The sequence below is a fragment of the Gopherus flavomarginatus genome, chromosome 6, assembly GCF_025201925.1.
Source record: "Gopherus flavomarginatus isolate rGopFla2 chromosome 6, rGopFla2.mat.asm, whole genome shotgun sequence".
Classification (NCBI taxonomy): domain Eukaryota; kingdom Metazoa; phylum Chordata; order Testudines; family Testudinidae; genus Gopherus; species Gopherus flavomarginatus.
In genome coordinates this window covers 38,558,031-38,585,276 of record NC_066622.1, presented here as the reverse complement: position 1 = coordinate 38,585,276, position 27,246 = coordinate 38,558,031, and the positions used below count along the sequence as shown (strand labels likewise).

General features: G+C 42.7%; 1 protein-coding gene across 2 annotated transcripts in view; it reads left to right on the top strand.

Moving 5' to 3' along the window:
- The window catches only part of SYN2 (synapsin II), a 427,960-nt gene that overhangs the window by 229,955 nt on the left and 170,759 nt on the right, over positions 1-27,246 (top strand). For both annotated transcript variants that reach the window (XM_050957819.1, XM_050957820.1), the window contains exons 3-4: positions 3,794-3,885; positions 12,615-12,771. In XM_050957819.1, the coding sequence (XP_050813776.1) occupies positions 3,794-3,885; positions 12,615-12,771 (249 nt within the window). The remainder of the gene's footprint in view (positions 1-3,793; positions 3,886-12,614; positions 12,772-27,246) is intronic.

The following is a 27,246-nucleotide window of genomic DNA, read 5'->3' as shown; positions in this document are numbered from 1 at the left end:
TTTACTCTAGATGTTACAAATATTTATTTATCATTTTCTATATAGTCCCTTGAAAATTCAGAGAGTGTAAGTGGGTTAAATAGGATGTGAATTTGCTAGCTCTTCTTTTATGGAATTTCTTAAGCAATGCCAAAAGCTTCATGAAAATTTTGCTACTGTGAAATTTTGTTGTAAGTTATGAATGTGGCAAAATCAAACTTGTTTAATTGAAGGGGTACTTTTGAGGGGGGACCTTAAGTGCCCACCCCCCATTAACTGTTTTTTCTAATGTCCTTGTGGTGGTGGCATGGCGCATTATAGTCCAGTGTCATGACTCTGGTCCCTTCACTGTTGTGCCTGATTATCCCAACCCTTGCTATGGCCCTGGGATATAGCCTCAGGAGACTGCAATAAAAGTTTCAAGTATTCATTTTCATTTTAATGCAGCTCTTACTAGAGTATCCTTATAGCTATGTGTAGTGGTAGAAATATGAAATGATCAGAAGGGTTAGCTACAGACAACTGATTTCCCAAAGGATGAGTAGGACTGAATTTTGGCTTTTTCTGGTTCACTCTATTGCCTTCTTAATTTTAAAATGTATATGTACCCCAACTGCAGTTTTAGCACTTCTAAAACATGGGCTAAAGCCATATATATCTCGAGTGCCTTAGAAGATTTATACAGATTTCACTTGAATTAGATTCTGAAAAGGGCAATAAACACGTTCTTTGAGTGCTTTCAATGACTGGTTATAAAAGGGAATGTAGCCATGAATATTTTCCGTATTTTTTTTCCACTTAAAAGGGATTGTTTTGTCTCTGGAATCTTTGAATAAGGCCCTGAGAGAACAAAACATCGTAAGCCAGGTCCTCAGCTAATGTAAATCCAACATAGCTCTACTGAATTGAATGTAACCACATTGCTTTATGACAGCTGAGAATCTAATCCACATTTTTAACTCAGAAGCATAGAAAGTCTTGTGGGGATTAGCAGGAGTGTTGTTGGGGTTAGGAAAAAGGGAGGCATATTATCTGGACCTAAAATATAGTTCAGACATAGATCCAATCCTGTAGTTCATGTCACACAAGCAGTACCCTTGTGGAGTAGGGTTGCCAACTTTCTGACTGCAGAAAACCGAACACCCTTGCTCCCCTACACCTCCCACTCACTCCATTCTCCACTCCCTCCTTCACTTGCTCTCCCCCACGCTTGCTCACTTGCTCATTTTCACCAGACTGGGACAGAGGGTTGGGGTGTGGGAGAGGGTGAGGGCTCTGAATGGGGATGCGGGCTCTGGGGTGGGGCTGGGGATGAGGTTTTGGGGTACATGAGGGCTTGGGGGATGAGGCTGTGGGGTTTGAAGTGTGTGGGGGAGGCTCCAGGCTGGGGCAGAGGGTTGGGGTTTGAGGGGTGCAGGCTCTGGGTGGGGGCAGGAAGAGAGGTTTGGAGTGCAGAAGGGAGCTCAGGGCTGGTGCAGGAGGTTGGCAGGCGGTTGGCGGTGCCTGGCCAGTGGGAGCTGCAGAGCCAGCACTCTGGTTGGGGGGCCATGTGCGGAGCCCCCTGGTTGCCCCTGCATGTAGGAGCCAGACAGAGGACATGCCACTGCTTCTGGGAGCCGCGTGGAGCCAGGGCAGGCAGGGAGTCTGTTTTAGCCCTGCTGCACTGCCAACCATACTTTTAGTGGTCCAGTCAGCAGTGCTGATGGGAGCTGACAGGGTCCCTTTTTGACTGGGCGTTCCTGTCGAAAACTGGATTCCTGGCAACCCTAGTGTGGAGACACATTGAAGTCATTTGGAGCACCACACAGGCTCAAGGATTCTCTTGGCACAGAGTCTGTTGCAGTGTTGGGATCTGCTTTTTGTGGATGGGACAGTGAAAGTTAGAGCAGTTTTTTTATTTTTGTGGACCCTACTAATCCCATGGTAACAGATGTTTCTGACTGCAATTAACCTGAGTCACTGACACTATTTTAATATTTTATAGTTCATAACTGCCAGCAGTGCATTATCAGCATGTTGGACTTCCTGAACATCATAATGCAGGTAGAGGGTTCAGACACAGAGCAAACAGCATATTGCTGAAATGCAGGACTTGGAAAGTGCAAGAAAACTGCAGACTTCTCCCTACCTCGGCACTGGAGTACACAAGTTCGTGGAGGGCCCAGAGAAAATGTAGTCTAACGAAAAGGTAGATGGGGTACAGTCATCAATCCCCCTCCCCGCTGAGTCCTGAGCAGGGGGAATTCTTAGTGTCACATTTGCCTTACTACTTGCTGCATTTGTTACACACAGTTATACCAAGAAATTGTAGGGCATGTTGCACCTTACGGACAAGCTTCCATGAGATGAGAATCCTGCTCACCGTTGCTCTGAATATCAGAGCACTTTCCTGTACTGTGAAATCATTTTCCTTCTTTCCAACACAGATGTCAAGAATTTGACCCACTGTCCACTGGAGCACTTAGACCCATTTATTATATACAAAAATAAATCTGCAGCCTTTCTAGCACTTGTCAAATTTTTAATTCAATGTCAAAACACATGATTAGGATACTGTGAGGAGGCAGGCCCCTGGAATTGGTCTTTTTAACCTGATTAATGAATGGGAAAGATTAGAAGCCAGGATCAAATTAAACATATTCTTAATTAATGTTGCTATAACAGCCTCAGTTCTTAGATGTATATTCATGACTTCTGACATTTCCATTGTACAGTGTGTATGTTATCAATTTCATTTAAAAACTATGTGCCAAGGACTTCGTCCAGCAAGGTCCAGAGCATTCTGGCCCCTCTCCATCAGAGCACTTAAGCGTGTGTTTAAATTCAATGGGCTAGTCACATGCTTAAAGTTAAGCACATGCTTAAGTGCTTTGCTGGATTGGGTCAGATTAATCAGCACTTTGCATGGCCAAGCTCTGAGGCTCATACACAGGTTTACTCAGGCAAACTTCCACTGACTCCAGTTTTCAGTGAGCCTTCTGTATTGGTATCTGGGACAGCAAAGATGCCTTCATTTATCCAACCAAAACACTATAGCTGGGTGCATTTCAATTATTCTGCTGTGCGGTGTTATAGTAAAGAGCATTGGGAGTCTATGTAGATGAAAGACTATACATAAATGAAAAACATCCTGTCCTTTTATTTCAAATAGCTCACGAATAGTATGGAATTGAATTATTGTCCTTGTAAATGTCACATTTCTAGTGTGAGAAAATATCTCTCTAACAGAAATTCTGCATTTGTGAATTTTGACTGTATAGTGCTGTGTAGAGGATACTGGATGTGGAACCTCTTTAGAAGAAAAATAAATGCACATAATACAGAAAAAGTGTGCATATGTAAGGACATTGATATACATGCTGTAAGCAGGTACTCTGTTTACGTATGGTATATGCCGCTAATTCACAGTTTGGTAATATGGTTTCTGGAAAACATAGGCTATAACTTTAAGTAGCCTCTCTATTAATTTCCCACTGAAATGCCACACAGAAAAAAAAATAAATATCAACCCTTTGATACAGAGATGAAGAAGGAAATATGCTCATCCTGTGTATGAGCCCCAAATAGGCCTTTACTATGTATATATTCATGCTTTAGCCCATTTTTTTCTTTTAGTATGTTAGAATTGTGGCAAACTTGTGGTGATGTGTATGTGCCAGACTTTTTTAGGTGAAAAGTATTTGTTTTTAATACTAGTTATGTTTCAGGCACAACATTGGCAATTAAATGCTAATGTTTAAAATAAAGAGAAGGAAGTTAGTTAAAATGTGGGTAAAATAAAAGCAGGTTGACTTATCTGAGTCTTTTTTCATAGGCACAATTTTCAGAGATCAACTTGATAGCTCATGCTGATGGCAGTTATGCCGTAGACATCCAAGCATTCCGTAATGGCACCAAAGTTGTCAGGTAAGTTTAAAAAAACAAAACAAAGAAACAAAAGAACACCTGAATAAAGCATAAGAAGGTGTAATCCTTGAAGGAAAGAATTAACTGTAATTCCTTAGTAAAATGCTTGAGTAAGAAGAGATACCTTTCTCTGTAGCTGTACTTGCCCACACGTGGTACCCCTGCTACAAGGAATTCTGATTCATGAGAAATGCCTCAGATTCACTGGGGTAAACATCAAGAAAGAAAGCAACCTGGCAGTGTGACGAAATCTAGTTGTGACACTTGTGTGTGAGCAAGTATAACAGTGAGCTGACAAAGGATCTCTTCAGTAAATTACCACCATTTTTATGGGTGTGGCAACCTAATGGAATTGCCAGGATAGTGTAGAACTAGAACTACATAGCATTGAAAGCTTTAATTTGTTTTCAGTTTTCTTTAAACATTCCTTCTGGTCCCCACAGATCAATTATTAGATTTGTTGACATTATACTGCAGTGAATTCCACACGGGGCCCAGTGCAGGATCAGGACCTAAATGAAAACAGATAATCTATTGTAATTTGTGCGTGCCAGTGTACCTGTATAAATATTTCCTTTCTGTTTTGAAGATGATTGAAACATCACTGATCAGTCGCAAGTACATTATGCACAAATATATTATTGTGAATTTTTCCCTGTGGAGTTTAAACAGTGTCATAAAGGAAAAATGGTTTTCCATACTGAAATCTAGTATAAATGCCTCACTTACCCTTCAAGCAATCTTTTTCAATTACAAGACTTTTGGGGCTTGGGCTGCATCATCTTATGTGTCTGAAAAGCTCATATCCTACCGCATTACTGCATTGAAAATAATAATGATAATTTATCCTTTTAAATTTTATTAAAACATATAACTATGTTTCTACATACGTCCTTTGTCATAAATAAGTGAAAAATCATGCAACTCCTGTGGCAGCCTTTTGGTTAACTATATCTCACCCTTTTTTGAAACTTCACTGTCTGAAGCCTATTAAATGTTTGGACCAGTGTGGATCATTTAGAATCATAGAACCATAGAATTAGAAGGGCCAGGGCCATCTAATCTAACCCTCTGCCAAAATGCAGGATTTGTTGTGTTTAAATCATCCAAGACAGATGGCTATCCGGTCTCTTTTTGAACACCTCCAGTGAAGGAGCTTCCATGACTTCCCTAGGCCGTCTGTTCCATTGTCCTACTGTGCTTACAGTTAGGAAGTTTTTTCTGAGATTGAATCTAAAGCTGCTATCCTGTAGTTTGAACCCACTGCTTCTTCTCCTGTCCTCTGTGTGTGGCAAAAGAGAACAATTTTTCTCCATCTTTTTTATAGCAGCCTATAAGAATGCAGAGGTACACTGAAGAGTGTTCTTTAAATGTTCAGCTGATAAGAAACCCCGTTTAAGCCACTTTTTAGTGTATGGGTCAGATAACAGGATATGCACCATGTACCTTTTTTTTCCCCCCAAAGTCAACCTTTTAGAAGATAGACACAGGAAGAGCTCCACTTTCAGGGTGAAACAGTGGCCCATTGAAGTCAATGGCAAAAATTCCCATTGACTTCAGTGGGGCGAGGACTTCACTTGTAATATATACAATGAGATTTAATAGCAGTTTTTGATTTCTGAATATTCAGATGAGAAAACTTATGTTTCGGTAGTACTTGCTAATGTGATTTGAAGGGAACTTTTAGCACAGCTTTGCAGAGCTGTACAGAATCATACATTTTTATGTATTTTCCCAAGAGAGAAACTTTCCATTTTATAGAGTTTACTAGGAAGATTTTTTTAAACTTGCAAAAGCTGCCTTTCGTTTTCACAAAAAAGGGGGGGAATTCTGGAAAAAATGGAAAAACGTTTGTCACAAAACGTTGAGATTTTGGGGTTTGGGAGGGTTTGTGCCAGTGGTGAGCGTTGTGTACACATCTCTATGTGTGTTTGTGTTTACAGTATGTATATGCAGTTATGTGTAGACTTTCTGTCCAGTGTCAGTTACAGAACTGTAATTCACTCTCTTTATTCTTATTAGAATGTACAAACATCTTGCATTCCTTCCTCTAAATCTCATGCACCAAAGTCTTCAACTGAGAGAATATGGGGTGGAAGGGAGACTTAGGTCAGTTCCATCTTGGATCAGTTCAGAGAACTTACATTTTAAAGGAGCACTTTCTATTCTTTTCCTTTGTCTAAGTGCACAGTACACTCTGAGGTGATGTGTAATCCCTTGATGATTTTCTTCTTTTTGTAAGATAAAGGTGCAGTCTCTCCCTTGCCCTGGCTGCTCTGCAAAAATAAAGGAGGAGGATCATTAATCCTTCAAGTGTTTTTACCCATACTGTGCCAGTAAATTGAATTTCCTTACATGACACAGACTTCAGTGCACTTGACATTGCCCACTGAAACCTAGATCACACATTCTCTGAACTACCCTGTAAATACCCTAAGGATAACTCGATAAAAAGCAAGCATTAATTGACCAGTTTGTAGTCCAGTCTACAATGCCATTTCATCTAACTACTAATCTTTGTAATGTTGCCCCAGACAAATTATGCCGCATACTTGGAAAACGGTGCAAATGTCCAGCTGCATTCAAGCTGGGAATATTGAATCTTCTTAAGAGATTTGCAGTTGCCATTGATTTTTAGCAGGAATCAGGAGTTCAAATCCTTTAAATAGTTTTGAAAAATGAAGCCCTAGGATATTGCCTAAATTTATTTTGGGCATGCCTTTGTAGCATAAAAAGATGTAATTATAGTTGAGTATTTGATTTACTGTCAGCTTCTTGCAACTTTTTTTCCTTTTTCTGATTGTAAAGCTAATGAACACCATCCAATTCACAATATACTTTGATGCCCCACAACTCTCGGCACCCCGTTCCTTGGTATTATTATATTGCTCATCATAGATTAATTGCTTCAAGCTAGTCACTGATTTTTCTAGACCTGAAATTTAGTGTGGTTGGGAATCTGTCGCTAGCCTGTCACAGGAACTTTTTCTAAGGAATATTATGAGTCTAAACTGAATATTATGATTCTAAGTCTTCTGCTTCCCGTCACCTCCAGCATTGCCAGTTCCTAAATTTCAAGGTTTCAGTTGCTTAATTTAGTAAAGCATAGTGATGAGTGGAAGATTTTTTTGGGTTTAGTTTTGGATAAACATCCAGAAACTCAGATGCTTACCTGAACCATCAGAACTAGGAGCAAACTAGGGATGTAAATATCGTTTAAAAAGTTAACTACTTAAACAATTAATAACATTTCATTTGTATGGTTAACCAATTACAAAGTTGGCCTTTGCGGCTGGGGCCAATCCGGCAGGGGCCGGCACGGCTGGGGCTGGGGCTGAGGCCGATCCGGCAGGGGGCGGCACGGCTGGGGCTGGGGCCACTGGGGTCGGCAGACTGAATGGTGGTTAACAGTTAAGGCAAGTTAACTGGTAAGAGTAATGCTTATTGGTTAATGTTTTACATCCCTAGAGCAGACCCAAACCAAAGCTAATGGACCTGAATACTTTGGGGTGTATGAAACTAGAACCCCCATCAATATCTGAATTATGCTAATAACCCTTACGCTGATAATGGACCAGGCCAAAACCCAGATTGAGATATCACCAATCCAGGACCGGCCCACAACATTTTGGCACCTGAAGCAGGGAGCTCAAATGATGCCCCCATGCCCCCTTGCTTGGGCCAAAACTTTGAAAGGTCTCAATTCTGCCTCCTTCCAGTTCTACTCCTCTCATGGTACTTCTCTGCTACCTATCCTAATAAAGGAGAACTAACAATTTAAAATGCCTTGTTCAAAAATTTTAAGTAACACATTTGCTGTTCAGGCATTTGAAAGTTAACTTTTCTTGTCTGCGTAGTAAATACTGGCATTTTTATCTGTTTGAATAATCAAAGTGGTGCTTTCTGTGCCTTCCTGATTGCAAAGATTTGAACTGCTTCCTGCTGAAAGTCCACAGTCTGGGCCAGCTAATGCTCTATTGAGATGGTTGCAAGGCTGACCAGCCTTTCCTGTGTCGTTGTAGAGCATAGATGTGTTTTTATTAACTTCAGCTTGGAGAAGCTGCGTTCTCCACTGGCAACTGTTACAGGAAGTGTTAGAAGTATGCACAGAGAAACAAAAGCATCTGAAAAGAGGGTGATCATCTTATTTGTGCACATATATTCCAGAACAGCCTTTGGAGTTGATCCTGCTGAAATGTATCTTGTAAGGGCTTTCGATTTATCACCTAAATCACTCGCATCAATATCGTGCATGTCATCATGTGTCAACACTGTCTGTAGTGCCCTGCATTGCTGGTGTAGTTTTGGAATATCGTACAACATCACAAATATACTGCTGTGTTCCTTGAGCTGCATGAAACATTCTTCAACTGACTGTATTGCACAATCTAGCACCTGGTTAAAGAATTCAACTTTGAATTGTTGTTTGGAGTCTCTTAGGGATTATCCCATGCCTCATAATCAAAATGTCATTTTCTTCGGTGACACTTGTATTCTTGAATGGGTGGGGACATAGCTTCAGTGTGAAGTTCCTCTGCCAACTTCTGGTGCACTCTTCAGAACGTTTTGAAATCCCTCATCTGACCAGTAAGACTAGGTATGACTTTGCTTTGTCCAGTTGTTCCATTGCTCCAGCTATATCAAGGTCAACACCTTGGGCCATGTCTACATCTAAAATTTTGCAGCGCTGGTTGTTACAGCTGTATTAGTACAGCTGTATAGGGCCAGCGCTGCAGAGTGGCCACACTTACAGCAACCAGCGCTGCAAGTGGTGTTAGATGTGGCCACACTGCAGCGCTGTTGGGCGGCTTCAAGGGGGGTTCGGGGAACGCGAGAGCAAACTGGGAAAGGAGACCAGCTTCGCCGCGGTTTGCTCTCGCGTTCCCCGAACCACCCTGCAAACCGCAGGGAAGGAGACCTGCTTGTTCGGGGAACGCGAGAGCAAACCGCGGCGAAGCTGGTCTCCTTTCCCGGTTTGCTCTCGCGTTCCCCGAACCACCCTGCAAACCGCAGGGAAGGAGACCTGCTTGCTCGGGGTTCGGGGAACGCGAGAGCAAGCCGGGGAAGGAGACCAGCTTGATTACCAGAGGCTTCCTCAGGTATGCTGGGATACCTACTTATTCCACGGAGGTCAAGAAAAGCGCTGGTAAGTGTCTATACTTGATTACCAGCGCTGGATCCTCTACACCCGAGACAAAACGGGAGTACGGCCAGCGCTGCAAACAGGGAGTTGCAGCGCTGGTGGTGCCCTGCAGATGTGTACACCTCCTAAGTTGCAGCGCTGTAACTCCCTCACCAGCGCTGCAACTTTCTGATGTAGACAAGCCCTTGGAGTTTCTTGCGTACAACATTTATTTCAAACAGTATGTCATGCCACAACACTAAACCACACAGAAATTTGAAGTTATGCATGTTTCTGGTAATTCCGTTTCCCTCTGCCACTGTTCTCCCACTAACAGTTCCTGTTATAGCATTATCCTCCATAATGGCAACTATGGCATCATCTAACTTCCCAATTTGGTGTTTGTAGAGGAGCGGACTCACCCCTGCGGCTCTTCCTGCTGGTTACTTCCAGGAATTAGCTCGTTCCAGCTCCAGAGCGTCCTCTGCAGGCCGGTGATCTGCCTGTCCTCTGGCCCCCGTATCCCTCCTGGACCTGGTGCCCCTTTATCTGGGGTGCTGCCCCCTGGCAGTAGCCCCTCAGTCTTAGAGTCTCCCCTCCCTGGGAAATCCCCACTCACTATCCCCACCTCGCCTCAGTATACGGCTATTGCAAGTCATTGTCTAGCCCCCGCGCCCTGGGGCAGACTGCGGTATCAACCTACTCATCATTGGCAAGGTTGGGTTTGGACCTGCTGCCTTTGCCTACCCCTGGGCTGCCCTCTGCAACCCCCATTACCTGTTAGCCCCAATGCTAGACCGCAGCCTGGGGCTTTCCAGGCTGGAGCTCCCTAGCTCCTCTACCTTTCCACAGCCCTGCTCCACTCAGGTACCCTGTCTCTAGCCCCCTGCAGGCAGGCCCATCTCCTTCTACAAACAGAGAGAGACTGTCTGGGCCTCTGGATCACTGCCTTTTATAGGGGCCCGCTGGGCCTGATTGGGGCATGGCCCCAGCTGAGCCTACTTTCCCACAATCAGCCCAGGCTTCTTTCCCCAGCCACAGCCCTCTCCTGGACTGTTTTAAGCCCCGAAGGACAGGAGTGGGGTAAGCACCCAACTAGAGTGTTTGATAGGCTTTATCGCCTCCATTCAACTTTCCCATCGTGTGCCACTCAAGGGGAATGGAGAGAAGATCTTTCAGCCCTCCACTAAAGTCCTTCCCAGGGGACAGAACCAACTCTGATCTCATTTACACTGCTTAGTGCTGAAGTCAGTGGAGTTACTTTGGGGTTACATCTGTCTAAATGAGATCAGAATCTGACCCACTGTATTTAATCTGCTGTGGAATTTGATGACTTTCTCAGCCTAAAGGATGCAGGGATAAGAAAGAAACCTTTAGTTATGATAAAACTAAGTTTGTGTGGTCAGACTTGTTTTCCAAATTTTAAAAATATTTTCTGGCATCATTTACCAGTTTGTCTTGGTGTTAAGTTCTTCCTGTTAGGATATTTGACAAACATTAATTGTTTTATTTAAAGCTATTTCAATATTTGCACAGGATTACATTTAATGTTGCCCACACTTCCTGCTTTTTGAAGACAGCTGACTCATGATAAATTAGGCCCCCATTGTATTAAAATGGACTTATCATTAGCAATTAAGTTCAGTTAAAGGGAATAAAGCAAACACATTAAAGTATCAGAGTAGCAGCCGTGTTAGTCTGTATCTGCAAAAAGAACAAGAGTACTTGTGGCACCTTAGAGACTAACAAATTTATTTCAGCATGAGATTTCATGGGCCACAGCTCACTTCTTCAGATGCACAGAATGGAACACACAGACAGGAGATATTTATACATACAGAGAACATGAAAAGATGGAAGTATGCATACCAACAGGAAGTGTCTAATCAATTGAGATGAGCTGTCACCAGCAGGGGAAAAAAAACTTTTGAAGTGATAATTAAGATGACCCATAGAAGGTGTGAGGAGAACTTAACATAGGGAAATAGATTCAATTAGTGTAATGACCCAGCCATTCCCAGTCTCTGTTAAGGCCTGAGTTAATTGTGTCTAATTTGCATATTAATTCGAGTTCAGCAGTCTCTCTTTGGAGTCTGTTTTTGAAGTTTTTTTGTTGCAAAACTGCCACCTTCATGTCTGTCACTGAGTGGTTAGAGAGGTTGAAGTGTTCTGCCAGCAATGCCCCTCTGCCATGGACATTGGTCAAACCGGACAGTCTCTTCGCAAAAGAATAAATGAACACAAATCTGACATCAGGAATCATAACATTCAAAAGCAGTGGGAGAACACTTCAACCTCTCTAATTGAATCTATTTCCCTATGTTAAGTTCTCCTCACACCTTCTATGGGTCATCTTAATTATCACTTCAAAAGTTTTTTTCCCCTGCTGACGATAGCTCATCTCAATTGATTAGACTCTTCCTGTTGGTATGCATACTTCCATCTTTTCATGTTCTCTGTATGTATAAATATCTCCTGTCTGTGTGTTCCATTCTGTGCATCTGAAGAAGTGAGCTGTAGCTCACGAAAGCTCATGCTGAAATAGATTTGTTAGTCTCTAAGGTGTCACAAGTACTCTTGTTCTTTTTACATTAAAGTATCTAATTCTGCTTGACTGAAGTGGCAGTGATTTATATAAAATACACATTGAAATTATTTAGCAAGACTGCCCACAAGTTTTTAAAATTAAACATTAGGACATTGGTTAGGAATTTTATGAGAGGAAAAAAACTGTGAAGTACTTTAACTTTTAAAGTTTTTATAAAACAATGCATCTCTGAGATACAAAAGGTAAACAACTGAAGCTAGAATACTGCAAATACATGTATAGATAATGCACGTGGTATATAGTATATCGTATATCAGAGTGAAGTGTTGATGTACTGCTGTGCAACTGAAGGGAGTATCTAGCATAAGTTTTTGAATCTGTAAGAATGCCAGCTGCACTCTTCTCTGAGGCTGTCTATACTACGAGTTAGGGGTGTGATTCCTCTGCTCCTGTATACACACTTTTGTCTGCTCTCATCAGTCTGGCATGAGTATAAATAGCAGTGCGGCTACAGTAGCACATGTAGTAGCAGTGGAGGCATGGCTTAAGTTTGCTAAGTATATACCCGCCGGTTTCAGGTGAGTTTGTGCTCAGCACGGCTAAACTATGCCTCTGCTGCTGCTGCCCGTGCTACCATGCCTATACTACTGTTTATGTGGGCGCTACCATGATGAGAGCTAGTAAAAGTGTATAGACATGACCAAGGGAATCACACCCTAGCTCGTGGTGTAGATGTAGCCTGAAATTCCTCTGTAGCTCTTATTCTTCATACAAGTATATGATACCATTGGTAGTCATGACTTCTCTAATAGCAAGAAACTGAACAGAGATGCAACAAAGCTGTAGCTCAAAAATCACAATGTTCACCTGGTTTTGTACTTCAGCCAATAACAATCTTTTTTTTTTTCTGACCTTGAATTCATTACCTCTCTTGTAAAAGCTATTTTAATTAATCTACTACTCTCCAACAGCTCCTACAACATTCCCTTTTAAGATTCTCTTTTATCAGAGAAAATACTTTGATCATTGCCTAATAGTTATATATCCTTTTCTCTTTAGGTCATTCAGACCTGATTTTGTTCTTGTTCGACAACATTCATTCAGTATGGCTGAGAACGAAGACTTCCGTAACTTAATCATTGGAATGCATTATGCTGGTATTCCCAGTGTCAACTCCCTAGAGTCAATCTATAATTTTTGCGACAAACCATGGGTGGTAAGTGATACGTTCATTATAAAGCTTTGAATGTAGCTTCCTGGTGCAAAAAATTAAGTGGTTATTTTCTTTTGAGTTCCTATATGTAGTAATTTAAATTCCAAGCCATCAAGTCACTCCTCAGAGTGGCTGACCTGCAATGAAAAGGGTAGAAAGCAAACAAGCTGCATTGCTATATGTCACATTACGAATGAGCTAGTATAGGAGGAGTAAAAACTGAGAACATATCTGAAATAATGAAATAAAGGTGAGGAAACTGGCTGAAAGCCCACATGCTGCTAACATCCTCCCTCAATTGAGGAGGATGTGTTTATTCACAGCTTCTGGGAAAAGTGAGTTAAGAATTTTTTTTCAGACTTGTGGCTTTTAACATAATCTACGCTAACTTTTTAACCATTGTTTTCTTTCTACTTGTGAATGATTTTTAGGCAGTGCTCTAGCAAGGAGATATGAAGCTATTAGCTTCCCTGTTTTGAAAGCTCTTTTCATAATCTTGTAAGTACTAACGAGGACTCAGATTTTGCCCTCGGTTACACCTAGGGCAATTGCTGGGGCCACTTGTGGTTGGGTAGGCCTATACAAACCAGACCTGGCCAGACTTGCACTTAGGAAGGCCTGTCAGATCCTCAAAGGCTCTGTTTAAGTTTGCTTCATAAACACAGAGGGATAAAACAGAACGTGGTTCTCTTTTTGGTGCAGCAGAGTCAGAGCAGAGCCTACAGAGTTATGTGTTGGGCAGTAATATTGACTTAAAATATATTGTTGTAAAAGGCTCATTTGAGATTGAAGCATAAGAAGATTATGGATGGTGCAATTACTTTCCCTTTTCATAGCAGAGTCAATGGCCCAATGGAGACTACTGTGGGTTATAAATAATAAGTGATTCACAGGTTTTTCCTCTGAAATATGAGGAGGAAACATACACCTGACAACATATTTTTTCCATTGAGGGAAAGTTTTACTCTAGTCCTCTTAACTGCCCTCAATATTTTTATTTTTAACATTTTCTAAGAAAGGCCCTCCAAAGAAAAATGACCGCCATTACTGTACACAGCACACAATTTTATAACCTTTTATGTTGTGATAAACTGAAGCAGATGCCCTATAATTGAGAGGTTATTTACATTGCTGCACATGTTATTTTAATGCATCTGTTGTTTTCTGCTCTGTGTGTCATTTCTTAATACTTTGATTCATCTTATGCAATAAAGCTGGGCAATGAGGCAAAATCAGTGGCATTTATATGCAATAATGGTGTAATAAAATGTTAATGAATAAAAGCTCATTGTAATCTCCTCCTAGTGCTGTTAGAGCTATGAGTAGTTTGAAATATTTAGGTATGCACTGAGCTTGGCAAGGGGAAAGGGGAAAGCTTTTGTAAGCACACTGTGCTGGACTTTCAGATGACTGTGTTCTTCCTCCCAGCAAAAGGGAAAGTTTTCTCATAGCTGATCTTGTCACATGTAAAGAATCAGCAGAGAGCTTTTGCTCATGTAAGTCTGATCATGTCCATAACAGACAGGAATTATTTGAACCTTTATTCTAGTAAATTCCAAATAATATGTTAAAACAAATGTAAGGTTGCACATTTGAAACTAAAAGATCTCAGTCATGTTGCACATGCTGCTTGTTTAATAGTGTGCCCATTACAAGACAAATAATAAAGTTACAGAAACTATGACATATTTAATCTGAGTCACTTCAGGCATTTGATATAGAGAGTTTCCAAACATGGTTATAAAATTGAGGTAGTGACACGATTGGTAATAATGAGATGGCACTTCTCTTCTAAATCCCATTTGTTAATGCTCAAAAAATTACCTTTTTGGCTGAAGTTTCCCATACTAGTCTCAGCCCAGAAATAAATGCTTTTAGAAAAAGGACATTAAAATATTTTTCAGCTGATTTTTTATTTTTATTTGAATGTGGAGGAGAATTTTTTTTTCTTTCTAAATGCTGATAACTAAAAGATGTCTGTGTTTTAAATATTGAAACCTGGTCTATACATAGCCCACAGTAATGCCTTTTGACATTTCTCAGAGATTACCATTTAGAAATAAGTAAGTTAATAATATTTGAAAATGTCAGACTGGTCACGTATATTCATCTAGTTTCCTGATCTTCTTAATCATTAACTATAAGCTGCTGCTGAAAAGCTGTTTTCACAAATGCATAACTGAGGGGATGATTTGAACCTATAGATATTTCTATACGTGTAATTTATATGCTATGCAAAAAGTGTGGACGGTTTATATGAACATAGCTCAGTGCCTTTGTCCTGCATCTGTTACTCTCCTTAACGTCCTCTCAGTTCCTTATGTAGATGATACTCTGTATCTTTGCCCATGTGCATTACAGTGCACCGGCAGAATCACTTCTATAAGCAGAAGACTTATATGAGCTGTTAACGATTTCAGAAATGCTTTTACTTTAGAGAAGGCTCTTCAGTAACTAGGCTCATGCACCTGCCAACACTCACTTTTGTTAGTACCACAGACATGCACTTTAGTTAAACTTTCATACTGACTCAGATAAATTATCCACGAGATGTATGAGTAATATTCTGTTTTGTTTAATCTTCTGCCTTAATATCCAGCATGTAGATTTACAGCATGGAATAAGGATATTGGAGAAAAAGCTAGAACTAATCTAAAAATTAAATGAAAGGGGAGAAGTCTGCTATTTGGAGTAGAAGTTGTACATCTAAAATCAATAATATTTTTCTTCTTAGATTCTTGCCCTTCCCATTTTGGCTTACATACTAGATTAAAAATGGTAATGTAAAGTATTTTCTGATCATTTGGGCTGTATTTTACATTATTTTTAATCTTAATTTATAGTAAACACCATTCTATATCTAAATCTGTGTGTTCAATAGTGACGATTGCCCATGCAAACTCTGAGTGCATTTTTGTGAGTGTAATTGCATATGTACCGTTGTGTAAGGATGGCCATACCATTTACTGTATATAAACCCTCTCTGTATTGCTCCATTTAGAAAAGACCTTCAGGACAATTAACCTGCTAATATGGGTGAGCAAGCAATCTCATGAAAATTATTCATAGAAAAATTATATAAAAGTTCAAAAGTTTAATATAAAATTATAAACCAGATGTCCAGGTCTAGGCATCAGTCACAGTTTTCATTAACAATTGATGAGAAATAGACTCAGCCTGCCTGAGCAAAGCCTGAGGTAATTTATTTAGCTAAAAGTGGTTTATAATGGGGTCTGGAAATATCCAGTGATTGATAACAGGATACAGACAGTGTATTTTAAGTCTGGCACAGGTTGATATTGTCTGGTGGCTGGTTAGTCCATGGGAAATCACTCGATTGTCAGAGTGCAGTTACTAATGAACCACACAAAACCTCCATCACAATTGTCTTTAATTGCTACCCTTGTTGGCAGTGCTAATAGACAAGCAAAACACAATATAATTGGGGGGTAAAAATACTCTCTGAGCCATAAAGGTTGTCATTCAAAAACCTGAGTTTATGCACCTTGAGGGAGCAGTATAGGGGAAGCTAGTACTTCTGATAACCTTAATTTCCCTGTTCTGGACACTGAAAGAAATTCCATTAAGAGACTTCTTCGGTCACTGGTGCTGTCAGTCTGGCACTGTTCATTAACCTTAAATTGATTTCAAAATAGAAGTGAAAATAAAGAAACTAGGCAGGCTGAAAACTGCACAGTTGATAGTCTGACTTGGATTCAGCCTATTAGATCAAAAATTGAGACACTTTCCCTTGAGTGCATCTTGAATGGGATAACACCAAACTGGCTGGAAAGAGCAATACTTGTAATCCCAAATAAGGAGGCATACATTTCCCTGAGAATCTGAGTATTTTCCCATCCTGAAAGAAGTTACAGTTTTCCAGGATTTCTGACTGGAATGTGTGAAGGTCAATTTGGAACAATTTCTTTCTGTTGCTCTTACCTGGCTTAATCTAAAAGATGAAAAGAGCCTCTATTTCTGTCAAAACCCTCCTGTTTACTTATGAAGGATTTAAATTCCTAATATAGTCTAATTGCATCAGATGACTGTCCAGGAGTGAATTGTTCGTGAAATCTCTGAGGTATTGATCCCTTTGCAGTGGCCAGAATTTTACAGCAAAAATCTTGGTAGATGGCACTGATGTTCTGAATATTTGATTTCGAGCCATAAGAGATGCTGTCAAGGCTGATACCCTACTCTGGCACTTCAAGTACAGAAGGTGAGGGCCCTCAAGAGCTTTTCCATATACTTAGTTGGAACTACCAATTGTCTCTGAGGATGCCAGTCCTCCTTGTGCCCACCAGAAAGGGTTTCCCTGTAAAAGAGTGCTCCTTCTACAACAAACCTGGACCTATTGGAAGAGCTGAGAGGTGGTGGGTCACTCTGTGCCACCGTCCAAGCTCCCTTGAGGCTTTCATCTGCTTCCTGCTCTGTCTGGAACTGCTCCCTTGATGCTGGAGACATTCGTTTCTTGCTGGGTTGTGGTCTTGGGCTTGGTGCTGGCTCCCCTGACTCTGGTGGGGATGCAAGCACGGGCTCTGGTGCTGACTGCTCTGCCAGTTCTGATTCTTGGGCTGGGTCCCACGAACTGGATCTACAACTGCTGCCATAGACTTTGGTCTGGGGTCTGGTTTCACCACCTCTGGCTGAGTCCCTGTAGGAGGCTCAGGAATGGAGTTAGGTGTGGAGTCCTGTTTTGCCTGGCTGCGGGTGACCATTCCCACCCTTGTTGTTAGCCTCACATGGTTGGCTAAGTCTTCTCCTAGCAGCATGGGATGGGGGTAATCGTCATAGACTGCAAAAGTCCATATTCTCTGACCAGCCCTTGTACTGGACAGGCAACTTGACTATAGGCAAGTTAAAATAATTGGCATTAAAGGGTTACATTGGTGGATAGTTGACATCTGTGCTCCAGTGTCTCTCCATGCTGTAATCTTCCTTCCACCTACACTTACAGTTTCCCTTCACTCTGGAGGTATTTATGAGGCATCTGGGCCTGAAGGCTCTCGGTGGGACCCCAGGGTGACGGGTTGCAGACAGCTGTTCTTGGGGCAATTGGCCTTTACGTCCTCCAGCTCATTACATTTGAAGCATCGCCGAGCTGACTTTGGGCTGGGGCAAGGTGAGTGGTTGCAGAGTGGGGTGGTGGGTTGAGAGGGCATCTGGGGTTTCTCTGGCTGTGTGGAGGGCTCCTCCTTGCTAGGTGGAGCCTTGGGCTGACTCCAATGGTGGGGTGTCATCTCGGGTTGCTCCTTGTGGTATCTCCACCAACTGCTACTAGCTTTCTTCTTCTCTGCTACCTCACCCATTTGGCTCTTATCTCCCCTACTTCAGTTACAGTTTTGGGCTTCCCACCTAGGATGTACTTTCTGTTTCCTCAGGAACACCCTCAAAGAACTGCTCCATTTGAATAAGGACAGACAGATCTTCCAGAGACTTAACATTTGCTCCTGCTATCCAGGCATCCCAATTTTTTTACATTGTGGTAGGTGTGTTGGGAAAATGCCACGTCTGGTTTCCATCTTAGGGCTTTGAACCACCGACGGGCATGCTCGGGTGTTAGCCCCATCCTAATTCTGGCCTTGTGTTTAGAAAGTTCATACTCGTTCATGTGCTCTTTAGGCATTTCAGCTGCCACCTCTGCTAAGGGTCCACTGAGTTGTGGCCTCAGCTCCATCGTATACTGGTCTGAAGGGATGTTGTACCCAAGACAGACCCTTTCAGAATTTTCTAAGAAGGTCTCTGTATCATCACCTACCTTGTATGTGGGGAATTTTTTGGAATGGGGAGTGGTTACCTGGAGAATGACTGTTAGGGCTTCCTGATTGATCCAGCTTACCCTTTTCCAGCTCTAAGTGCTTCAGCTCCACTTCTAAACACTTCATGTCTAAGCACTTCTCCTCCGCTTTCGCCTCCAAGCGCTTCATCTCTAGGAAGAAATTCCTTTCTCCCGCAGTCAGAACTCAGCCTGGGTTAAGGACATCCTGCCATCCTGGCACTGGGATCTCAGTTAGGGGAGGGCTGACCCTTCCCTGCTGGGAAGTCTCTGTTCCCATATCCCCTCCCTGCATTTCTGTCATGGAGCTGGATGTCTGGGCTTGATCTGGGTCTGTCTTCTCCGTGGCATGCTGCTTTAGGAAGATTTCTCTACAGTTTCAGTGCCTGACCTCAACCTCATGCACAGGGCTGCCCTACTCTAGGCTAGCTAGTTCATTGCCACAAAGCTGAAAAAAAACCAAAACTACTTGTTGGACTCCCTGGCTTGGCAGGCTGAACCGTTTTTGTGCCTGCTCCCCTTAAGGCAGAAAAGAAAACAAAACAAACACCTCCCTGCTGTTGCAGGCTGCCAAAAGAGAAAAGTGTTCTTTTAAAATCCTGAGATCTGTGTTTCTGGTTCAGAATGATCCCATTGCTCTGTCACCATGTCAAGGCTGATTCCCCACTCTGGAAGTTCGAGTGCAGAAGGTGGGGCCTGCAAGGATTCTAAAAATTAATACTGGCCACTCCAGGCTGGTATTAAACTCCCAAGGTTACAGCTTCTCTCTGAACTTGGATGGGTAGATGCTGCCACCACTCAAATGCAAAAAACCCTTTGAACCCTGGAAGGCACACTTGGGAATTCCTCTCTGTGGGGTACCCTCAAGCCCTTTACACCCCTCCTTTCCCCCCCGCTTCCCCCCCAGGAAAAGCTGAGAAAGAAAACAGGAAATCAGCTGTTGCCACCAGCTAATTAAACAACATATGCACAAACCTCTTAGGACGCAAAAAACCCAATCCTGTTCTTTTAAAAGGTAAATTTTATGAAGAAAGAAAAAAAATACATATGGAACCTTAGGCTATTGCTAGATTTAAAAAGAGCAAATATAATAATTAAGCATCAAGATTGGGTTTTTTTTTTGAGGTCCAGCTTAATGGTTACAAGCAAAACAAAATGGTTACAAGCAAAACAAAAGCGTTTAGGGGTAACACAGGAGTCCGCAAGCCTTACAGAAATAAAAGAGATAAACCTAATCACGTCTTCCTAAACATTTCCTGATCTACTTAAATATCTGAGGTTTCCAATAAGTTTCTAGGTATGATTCGATGATTTTTCATACCTGGTGCAAGCTTCTTACAGCATTGCTGCTCTGTGTCTCCTCTCTGGAGAGGACAACAACACATAGACAAAGGGAAAGTTTTTTCCCACTTTTTAAAAGTTCTAGCCCTCCCATTGGCTCTTATGGTCAGGTGCCCACTCCTTTCCTTTTATCTATAGGTTTTTTTAACCCTTAACAGGTACAGCAAGTAGAGAAGAGCTACTAACAGGGATTTTGTAGCTAACTGGCTGGGTGGGTGTCCATAAAAGGGATCTACCGTCCTCCCCCCTTCATTTATCGCAGATGCCAACTCAGATTGGAACAGATCTCACCTTACCTTCCAGAAACTCCACCAAGGTTTCTAAGTCCATTTGTAGTTGGAATTTGCATGCCAGTTGTGACTGGGAATGGCTGATACTGGGATTGAAGAAATTTATCAAGCACTTCATACTCTTTGACTGCTGGAGGGTGTTCTCCAGTTATAGAAAAGGTGAGGTCAGGAGAATGACCCCAAGGTCCATCTTTTACTATGAACAGTGGGCAGCTGCTTTGGATCATGTAGAAGCTGTAGGCTGACTATTTACTCCTGGGGGAATTCTGCGCCACTGTGCATGCGTAGAATGAACGTCCCCCACAGATTTCTTTGCTTCCACACAGAAAAATGACTTTCTGACAGGGAAGCAAAGGGAAGCCACAAGAGCAGTCATATGACCTCCCACAGCAGTATGTTCTGGGTGCCCAGAGCAGCTGGCAGAGAGAGAAATCACGGTGACACGGGGTGGGACGAGGGGCAACCTGGCTGGTAGCTCCTACCCTGCGCTGGGCTCATCTGCTAGTCTTGGCTGGGCTGGAGAGGACAGAACTTCCTCTTCCCCTGCACAGCATTTGGGGCTGTGTCAAACCCACTCCCAGGTTTCTCCCCCGGCTCTAGGAAGCTCTGCAAACTGCCCTCCCCACGCTTCCTGCACCCATTGCTCCTCAGCTGCAGGGGGAGAGATCCCTGTACAGGGAGTGCTCCCCCATCTGCTGAACCCACATGCATCCAGACTCCCTCTTATCCAGACCCTCCTGGTTAACCTCACTCCCCACACACCCAGAACTCCCTCCCCGCTGACAAGCCCCATTATCCCTGCACTCCCCAATGAGCCACCCACACCGAGATCCCTACCCTACCAAGCCCCAACCAGCTGCACCTGGATCCCCACCCCACTGAGCCCCACTCTCCCAGCATCTGGATCCTCCCCTACTGAGCTCCCCACATCCAGACCCCCCTGCCGAGCTGTATCCCCCCTACGCCCAGACCCCCCTGCTGAGCCCCAACCACCTTCATCTAGACCCCCCAGCAGAGTCCCATTACTGTTGCATCCAGAACTCCCGAAAAAGCCCCTGTGCATCCAGATTCCCCCACTGCACCCAGATTGCCTCACACAGAACCCTCTCAACCCACCCCTGGATCCCCCCACACTAAACCCCTCCACACTTGGATCCTGCCCACACCTGGTGCACCTGGCATGGAGGGGCAGGGACCTATGGTGTTTCTGGGGCAGGCCCAGTCCTTGTGCTGTGTCAGGGTTAGGTGCAGCCTCACGGCTGAGTCTGTGTCCCAGGGGGAGTTGCACAGTGATCCCCACCTCTGTGCAGCCAGTGGCCTGTGCTCCCCAATGCCATGCTGGAGCTTCCATATTTATTTAACAAATAAAATATACAGAATTTTAAAATACTGTGCACATAATTTTTAGTTATGCCCTCAGGAGTAACTGTTGATGCTTACTCGTGTATCCTTACTCCAGCTACATCATCATCAGGGTTCCTCCAGTGGGCTTGGTGTGAAATAAAATTGCCTGAGTAGGCTGGAGGTCCTGAGAAGGTTGCTAAGACAAGATTTGGCCAGTTGACAGATGGAGGTTTGTAGACATTCATAAGAGTCAGGTCCTTCACCTTTAGCCTTTTGATAACAATGTTTGGACCTGATGATGAGACTGAAGTTGCTAGAATTCCTTCTCATAGGATGTCACCCCATACTCCTACTGCCTATGATTGAGATGAGACACTACCGCAAAGCCAGGAATTGATAGTTGACATATGCTTCATGTTCTGTGGCTAACTGGTGGATGATATCAGTTGAGTGGAAATTCTAATCTGGGCAAGAGAGAGAAGACTATTCACAGCAAAATCCATCACATCACCACTGGTGGCTAACGGCAGAGCTCCTAATCAAGGTAGTTTTCAGTCATGAAGTTAAAATGATGGTTGCTGAGATATGGCAGGCTCGGAATATGGATGCGAACCTGATGGCTCCTTTTATTGATCAAGAGCTTGACCTAGCTTGACCTACATCAGTTGCATCCTAACAAGGCTCCTGGTCTAGATAATGTCCAGAATGTGTCAGTCTCTCGCTTTGAACCAATCACCAAAAGCTGCTGCTTCAATTTCTGAATCATTGTACACAGGATTGCTGCATCTCAGAAATCTGGTGCAGAGCAAAAGTCGTAGCTGTTTCCAAGCCAGGGAAACAATTGACAGACCCAAAGGCTACTGGTTGGTTTCTCTGCTGTATGTTACCTACAAGCTGATGGAGAGACTAATCCTGCTGTGATTAATGTGGTAGTCAATCAGCCTTTGCATTGCATTCAGACTGGATTCAGAAGGGGATGATGCACCCAAAATCAGGTACTATGTCTGACACAACACAGAAAATGCATTTGAGTCAGGAAAGAAAGTTGGTACAGTCCTTATTGATATGACGGCAGCCTACTATTCTGTGTGGCACGTCAGGCTGATGGCCAAGCTGCTGCAAGTTATTCCTTGTAAGCCTATAGTGTAGTTCATCCAAGAAAACATTAGAAACTGAAGCTTCATCTTGCAAGTCAGGGATAAAATCAGTTGTCTTAAATGTCTCCACAATGGCCTTACTTAGAGTTCAGTTTTGGTTCCTGTTTTCTTAAATGTATACACTAACGACCTTCCTGAAATACAGGCCAAGAAGTATGTGTATGCTGATGCCATCTGTATTGCTGACACTAGAAACAATTTCCATAGGATTGAAGGGAATCTCAGTCAAGACATGGGCATTTTGACCACTTTTTTCTAGCAGTGGAGATTAATTCTTAATGAAACCAAAACAGTGGCAACTACTTTCCATCTGAACAGCCATCTTACCAATGGATCCATCTCGATCTGTGTACAAGGATGGTTACTGCCATTCCAACAGTTGTCACATACTTGGGAATAAAACTCGACATTATTAGCCTCAACTGGAACACCTGAAAATGAAGATCTCTTCCTCTACTGCCTTGATATGAAAACTATCAGGAACCTCCTGGGGAGCAGACCCTTCAGTGCACGACACATCTGCTTTGGCGCCGATGTTTGCTCTGACCAAATATTGCTGCCATGCTCACTTTGTCAACCCAGAGCTGAATTTGGCCACTTGTATGATTAGCAGCTACTTGACTTGTACACCAACCTCTGGTTTTTATGTGCTAGCGCACATGGCTCCACCAGACCTTCAACGAGATGCTATTACTATTAAGTCTGTGATGGATGAAACCAACCTAATATGTCTTTGATTGACTGAAGAGCCATTTTTATACAGGAAAGAACATGTAGCACCAACTCGAAGGTCTGTTCATATTCAGGGACAGGGGCAGCTCTAGACATTTCGCCACCCCAAGCACGGCGGCATGCCACGGGGGGCACTCTGCCGGTCGCCGGTCCCGTGGCTCCGGTGGACCTCCTGCAGGCGTACCTGCGGAGAGTCCTCTGGTCCCACAGCTTAGGTGGAACCGCGGGACCAGCGGACCCTCTGTAGGCACGCCTGCGGGAGGTCCACCGAAGCCGCAGGACCAGCAGACCCTCGGCAGGCATGCCGACAAAGGCTGCCTGCCTGCCGCCCTCTCGGCGACTGGCAGAGTGCCCCCCGCGGCATGCCACCTCAAGCACACGCTTGGCGTGCTGGGGCCTGGAGCCGCCCCTGTTCAGGGAAGGAACCTCATTCCTGTCAACTGGGGTGTGTGTGACACCATGGCTGATCTCTTAACACCCATTTGGTATGGCAGCTCGCATATTCCAGGGGAAGAGTACTGCTGGCCCTTTACCTGCCTCCTTATCCATTTGATTGTAGATCTTGGACAGGCACAACTCTCTAGTTCATCCAGAGTTACTGCAACTATGTTCTGGCTTGGCCTGGTTTCCTCTCCACGCTGTGACTGTAGGGCAACATTGCAGAACCTGATCCGTCCTTTACTTAAATTCCCATAATCCCACAGTATCTCTCCTTTCCTCAAATTCCTGATTTCAGTGTCTTTGTCTATCAGCGATGTGCTGGCCGCCGCTTCCTGCAGCTCCCATTGGCCAGGAACGGCGAACCATGGCCACTGGGAGCTGTGGGCCGCCATTCAAATGTAAACAAACGGTGTGGTGGCTCATCAGCGGATTACCCTAACTACACTGATCTAGCTGAACCAGTCTACAATCCTATCTAAGACATTATAGCTAACTTGTTCAATTTTGGACAGAGCGAGCTGGTATTTCTCTGATTTAATGCGCAGTAATTAATTTTCTGAGATGTTCATTATTATTGATACAGATCTGGCCATGAGAAAACAGGAATTAACGGAAATTGTGACAAATCTCTGAAGTGACTCTATGCCTCACAATATAATCAACGTGAATTACAGCTCCAGGGAGCCATGCCAGATCAGATGTCTCATTATCTGGTAGCTGAAGACTGCTCAAAGGACAACCTCTTGAACCTGAACAGACCTTCATAAGTGATAACAGCTGTTAGCCCTACTTTTGGGTTCTAATATCATTTGCAAATGTTGCTGGCATAGGTCCAGCCATGGATGTAAAGCCATGGAGTCATCAGACTGATCTGTTATCTGGTCAGCCATACTGTGTGCAATAAAATTATACAAAATTCACAACTGGTGGAGTTAGTAGAATACAAACCTCTGAGCTAGTTAGATGGGAATGCTAGTTTTAATATCCATAGCCCCCGGGCCACTGCAAATCAGGATAAATATGTATGTCCCTACAAGTATTTAATTGGTTAAACCTTGGCTATCTAACACTGATTATGTGCATTGCAGCAGCTGGATTGCCACTTTTGTGTTCAGACAAAAGGGATGAAAATTTTAACAATGAAAAAATTAAGGAGCTATAACGGTTGTGAGGTCCATACTTCTATAAATTTTCCAGAGAAAAGGAAAATCTGTATTTGAATTATAGTAGGTATAATCCTGCAGCGGCTGTTCTGTTTCTTTACAGTAAAGGTAAAATATGGCAGCTCCTGTGATTGCTAGGGGAGCTTTTGTCAAATACATTCTGCCTTTTGATGGTGTGTCTTGCAAATCTATGTAAAAATGACTGGTGCTGGAAAAATGTCTCAGGTCTGTTGATAAATTAATTATACATTCACCCCTCTGGAAGGGATGACACAGACTACAACATAATAGCAAGCTCTACAATAAATGCATGAGAGTATGATCTTAATTAGCAGCTGCTAGGCAGGCAGGTTCTGGCAATAATTATTGGATTTAGCTTGAGATGCTGAATTGAAGTGCCCATGCAAATGGAAGCCCATGTAGTATGTCATCCCACTGCATAATTATAGTGCTATGGAAGATGACCCCTCCTTTTACGGATGCCCCCTGAAAAGTTCCGGAAACCCTGGTTACTGGAGGTAATGACTATGTGCCAGAAATTGTATCTGCTTTTACAGTTTCTTCTTGGTCATGTAAGAGCTGCCAAAAGTGGAAGAAATATCCCATTTACCACTTTCAAGGTATTCTAATGAAAACAGAACTGATACTATATGAATTTGCAGAATTGATGCATTGTGACATCCTCTCAAATCTCTAAATTATGTCTGTATTTGGCCACTGTATGTTTGCGCCCACAAATAAGGAGCATTCTCTGATGTCATATTGCAAGACAATGAAATGAGCACAATAAATTTCACAGGCTAAAGTCTTTGTAAATGGCCATTAGTTACATTGTTCAGTTAGAGGATGGAATAGAGTATGAGACTGACATAAGTTGAGTTATGAGCATAGCTCTAGATCAAATTTAATATAAATTCATTTGGCACAGTCAAAAACATGATGAGGGTTGTGATAATGTCATCTGCCATCTATTTTACCAAAATATTAAATTAGAAAAAAAGATACCACTAGTGGTCAACAGTTGGAAATGGATAGAATTAAAACCCAGAATGCAATTTCATCAACATTATCTTTTTAAGACAAGAGGAAACTGAAAGCTCTTGGCATTATATGTGTAGAGACCCAGATGGGAATCAAGTATGTACAAAAATACCTGTAAAGATCAGTATGACTTCATTTGCTTCCTTGCAGGAAGTTATTGTTACTAACCTTCTTAAATGTCAGGAAAGCTCCTACGAACACTTTGTTAGGGCAAAATTTATTTCCTTTCAGCCTTGTAATTAATCTGAAATCCTAGCTGATGAAACGTGCTTTAGTTTCCAAGGAAGTGCTATTGTGGCTTTTACTTTTGCCATAATTGTATCCCCCGCCCTAAAGAGCTGTTTACTACTCAGATAAATTTTGCAAACCTCATGTGTTTCTGTCCTCATCTTTGCAAGTAGGTGGCTTTGCACCCTGTTAACAAGTTTGTTGACATATTTTTTTTTCCTTCATTGCTATTATTGCCAAGCTTGCTTAACTCAGTGTCTCCATGTGTTGCATTTTGCCCTGCATCTCTTCTGCAGAGCCTTTTCTCTTCTCTGCTTTCATGTCTCTTCCCACTGAGCACTCTCTAATCCTACATCTTTCTCTCTTTTCATGCACTATTTTAAGTGCTTTTTTTTCCCCTGTGTGTTATGTTATTGTATTTTTCCTCTCCCTGTCTCCCCTTTCTGGATGTATCACTATTAAAAGTTTGCTCTCTCATGCCTTTTTCTATTGAAAGGTCTGTATTCTGATAATCTGAGCACCAGGTTGGCACGGAACTTGGAGGCACTCTGCAGGGAGAGAATTGAGTTGTGTTCATTCCAGCTTCCTGCTGACCTCCATTGTTGAAGCTATGCTAAATAGGCAGAACTCAACCATACAGATAAGTTTCAATCTTGTGTCAATGTATCTATTGGAAGATAGAAAGCAAAGCTACAAAATGAACATACATGGAGAAAAAAAGCATTTTTAAAACCCTCTGTTGCAAATCTGCTTTTATTGTGGACTTTTCATTTCTATTTCATGCCTACAACTAAAACCATAAAACACAAACCCTTTACCAGATATCCATCGCTGATTATGGAGAATTCTGTGCTCAGTTCCGTTAACAAAAACAGGAATTGTGCATCAACTCGAAACAATGAGCCAGAATCTGTCTGGCAGTTGCACGTATATATACATGCCAGCAAATCTTCATTAGAGAAGGG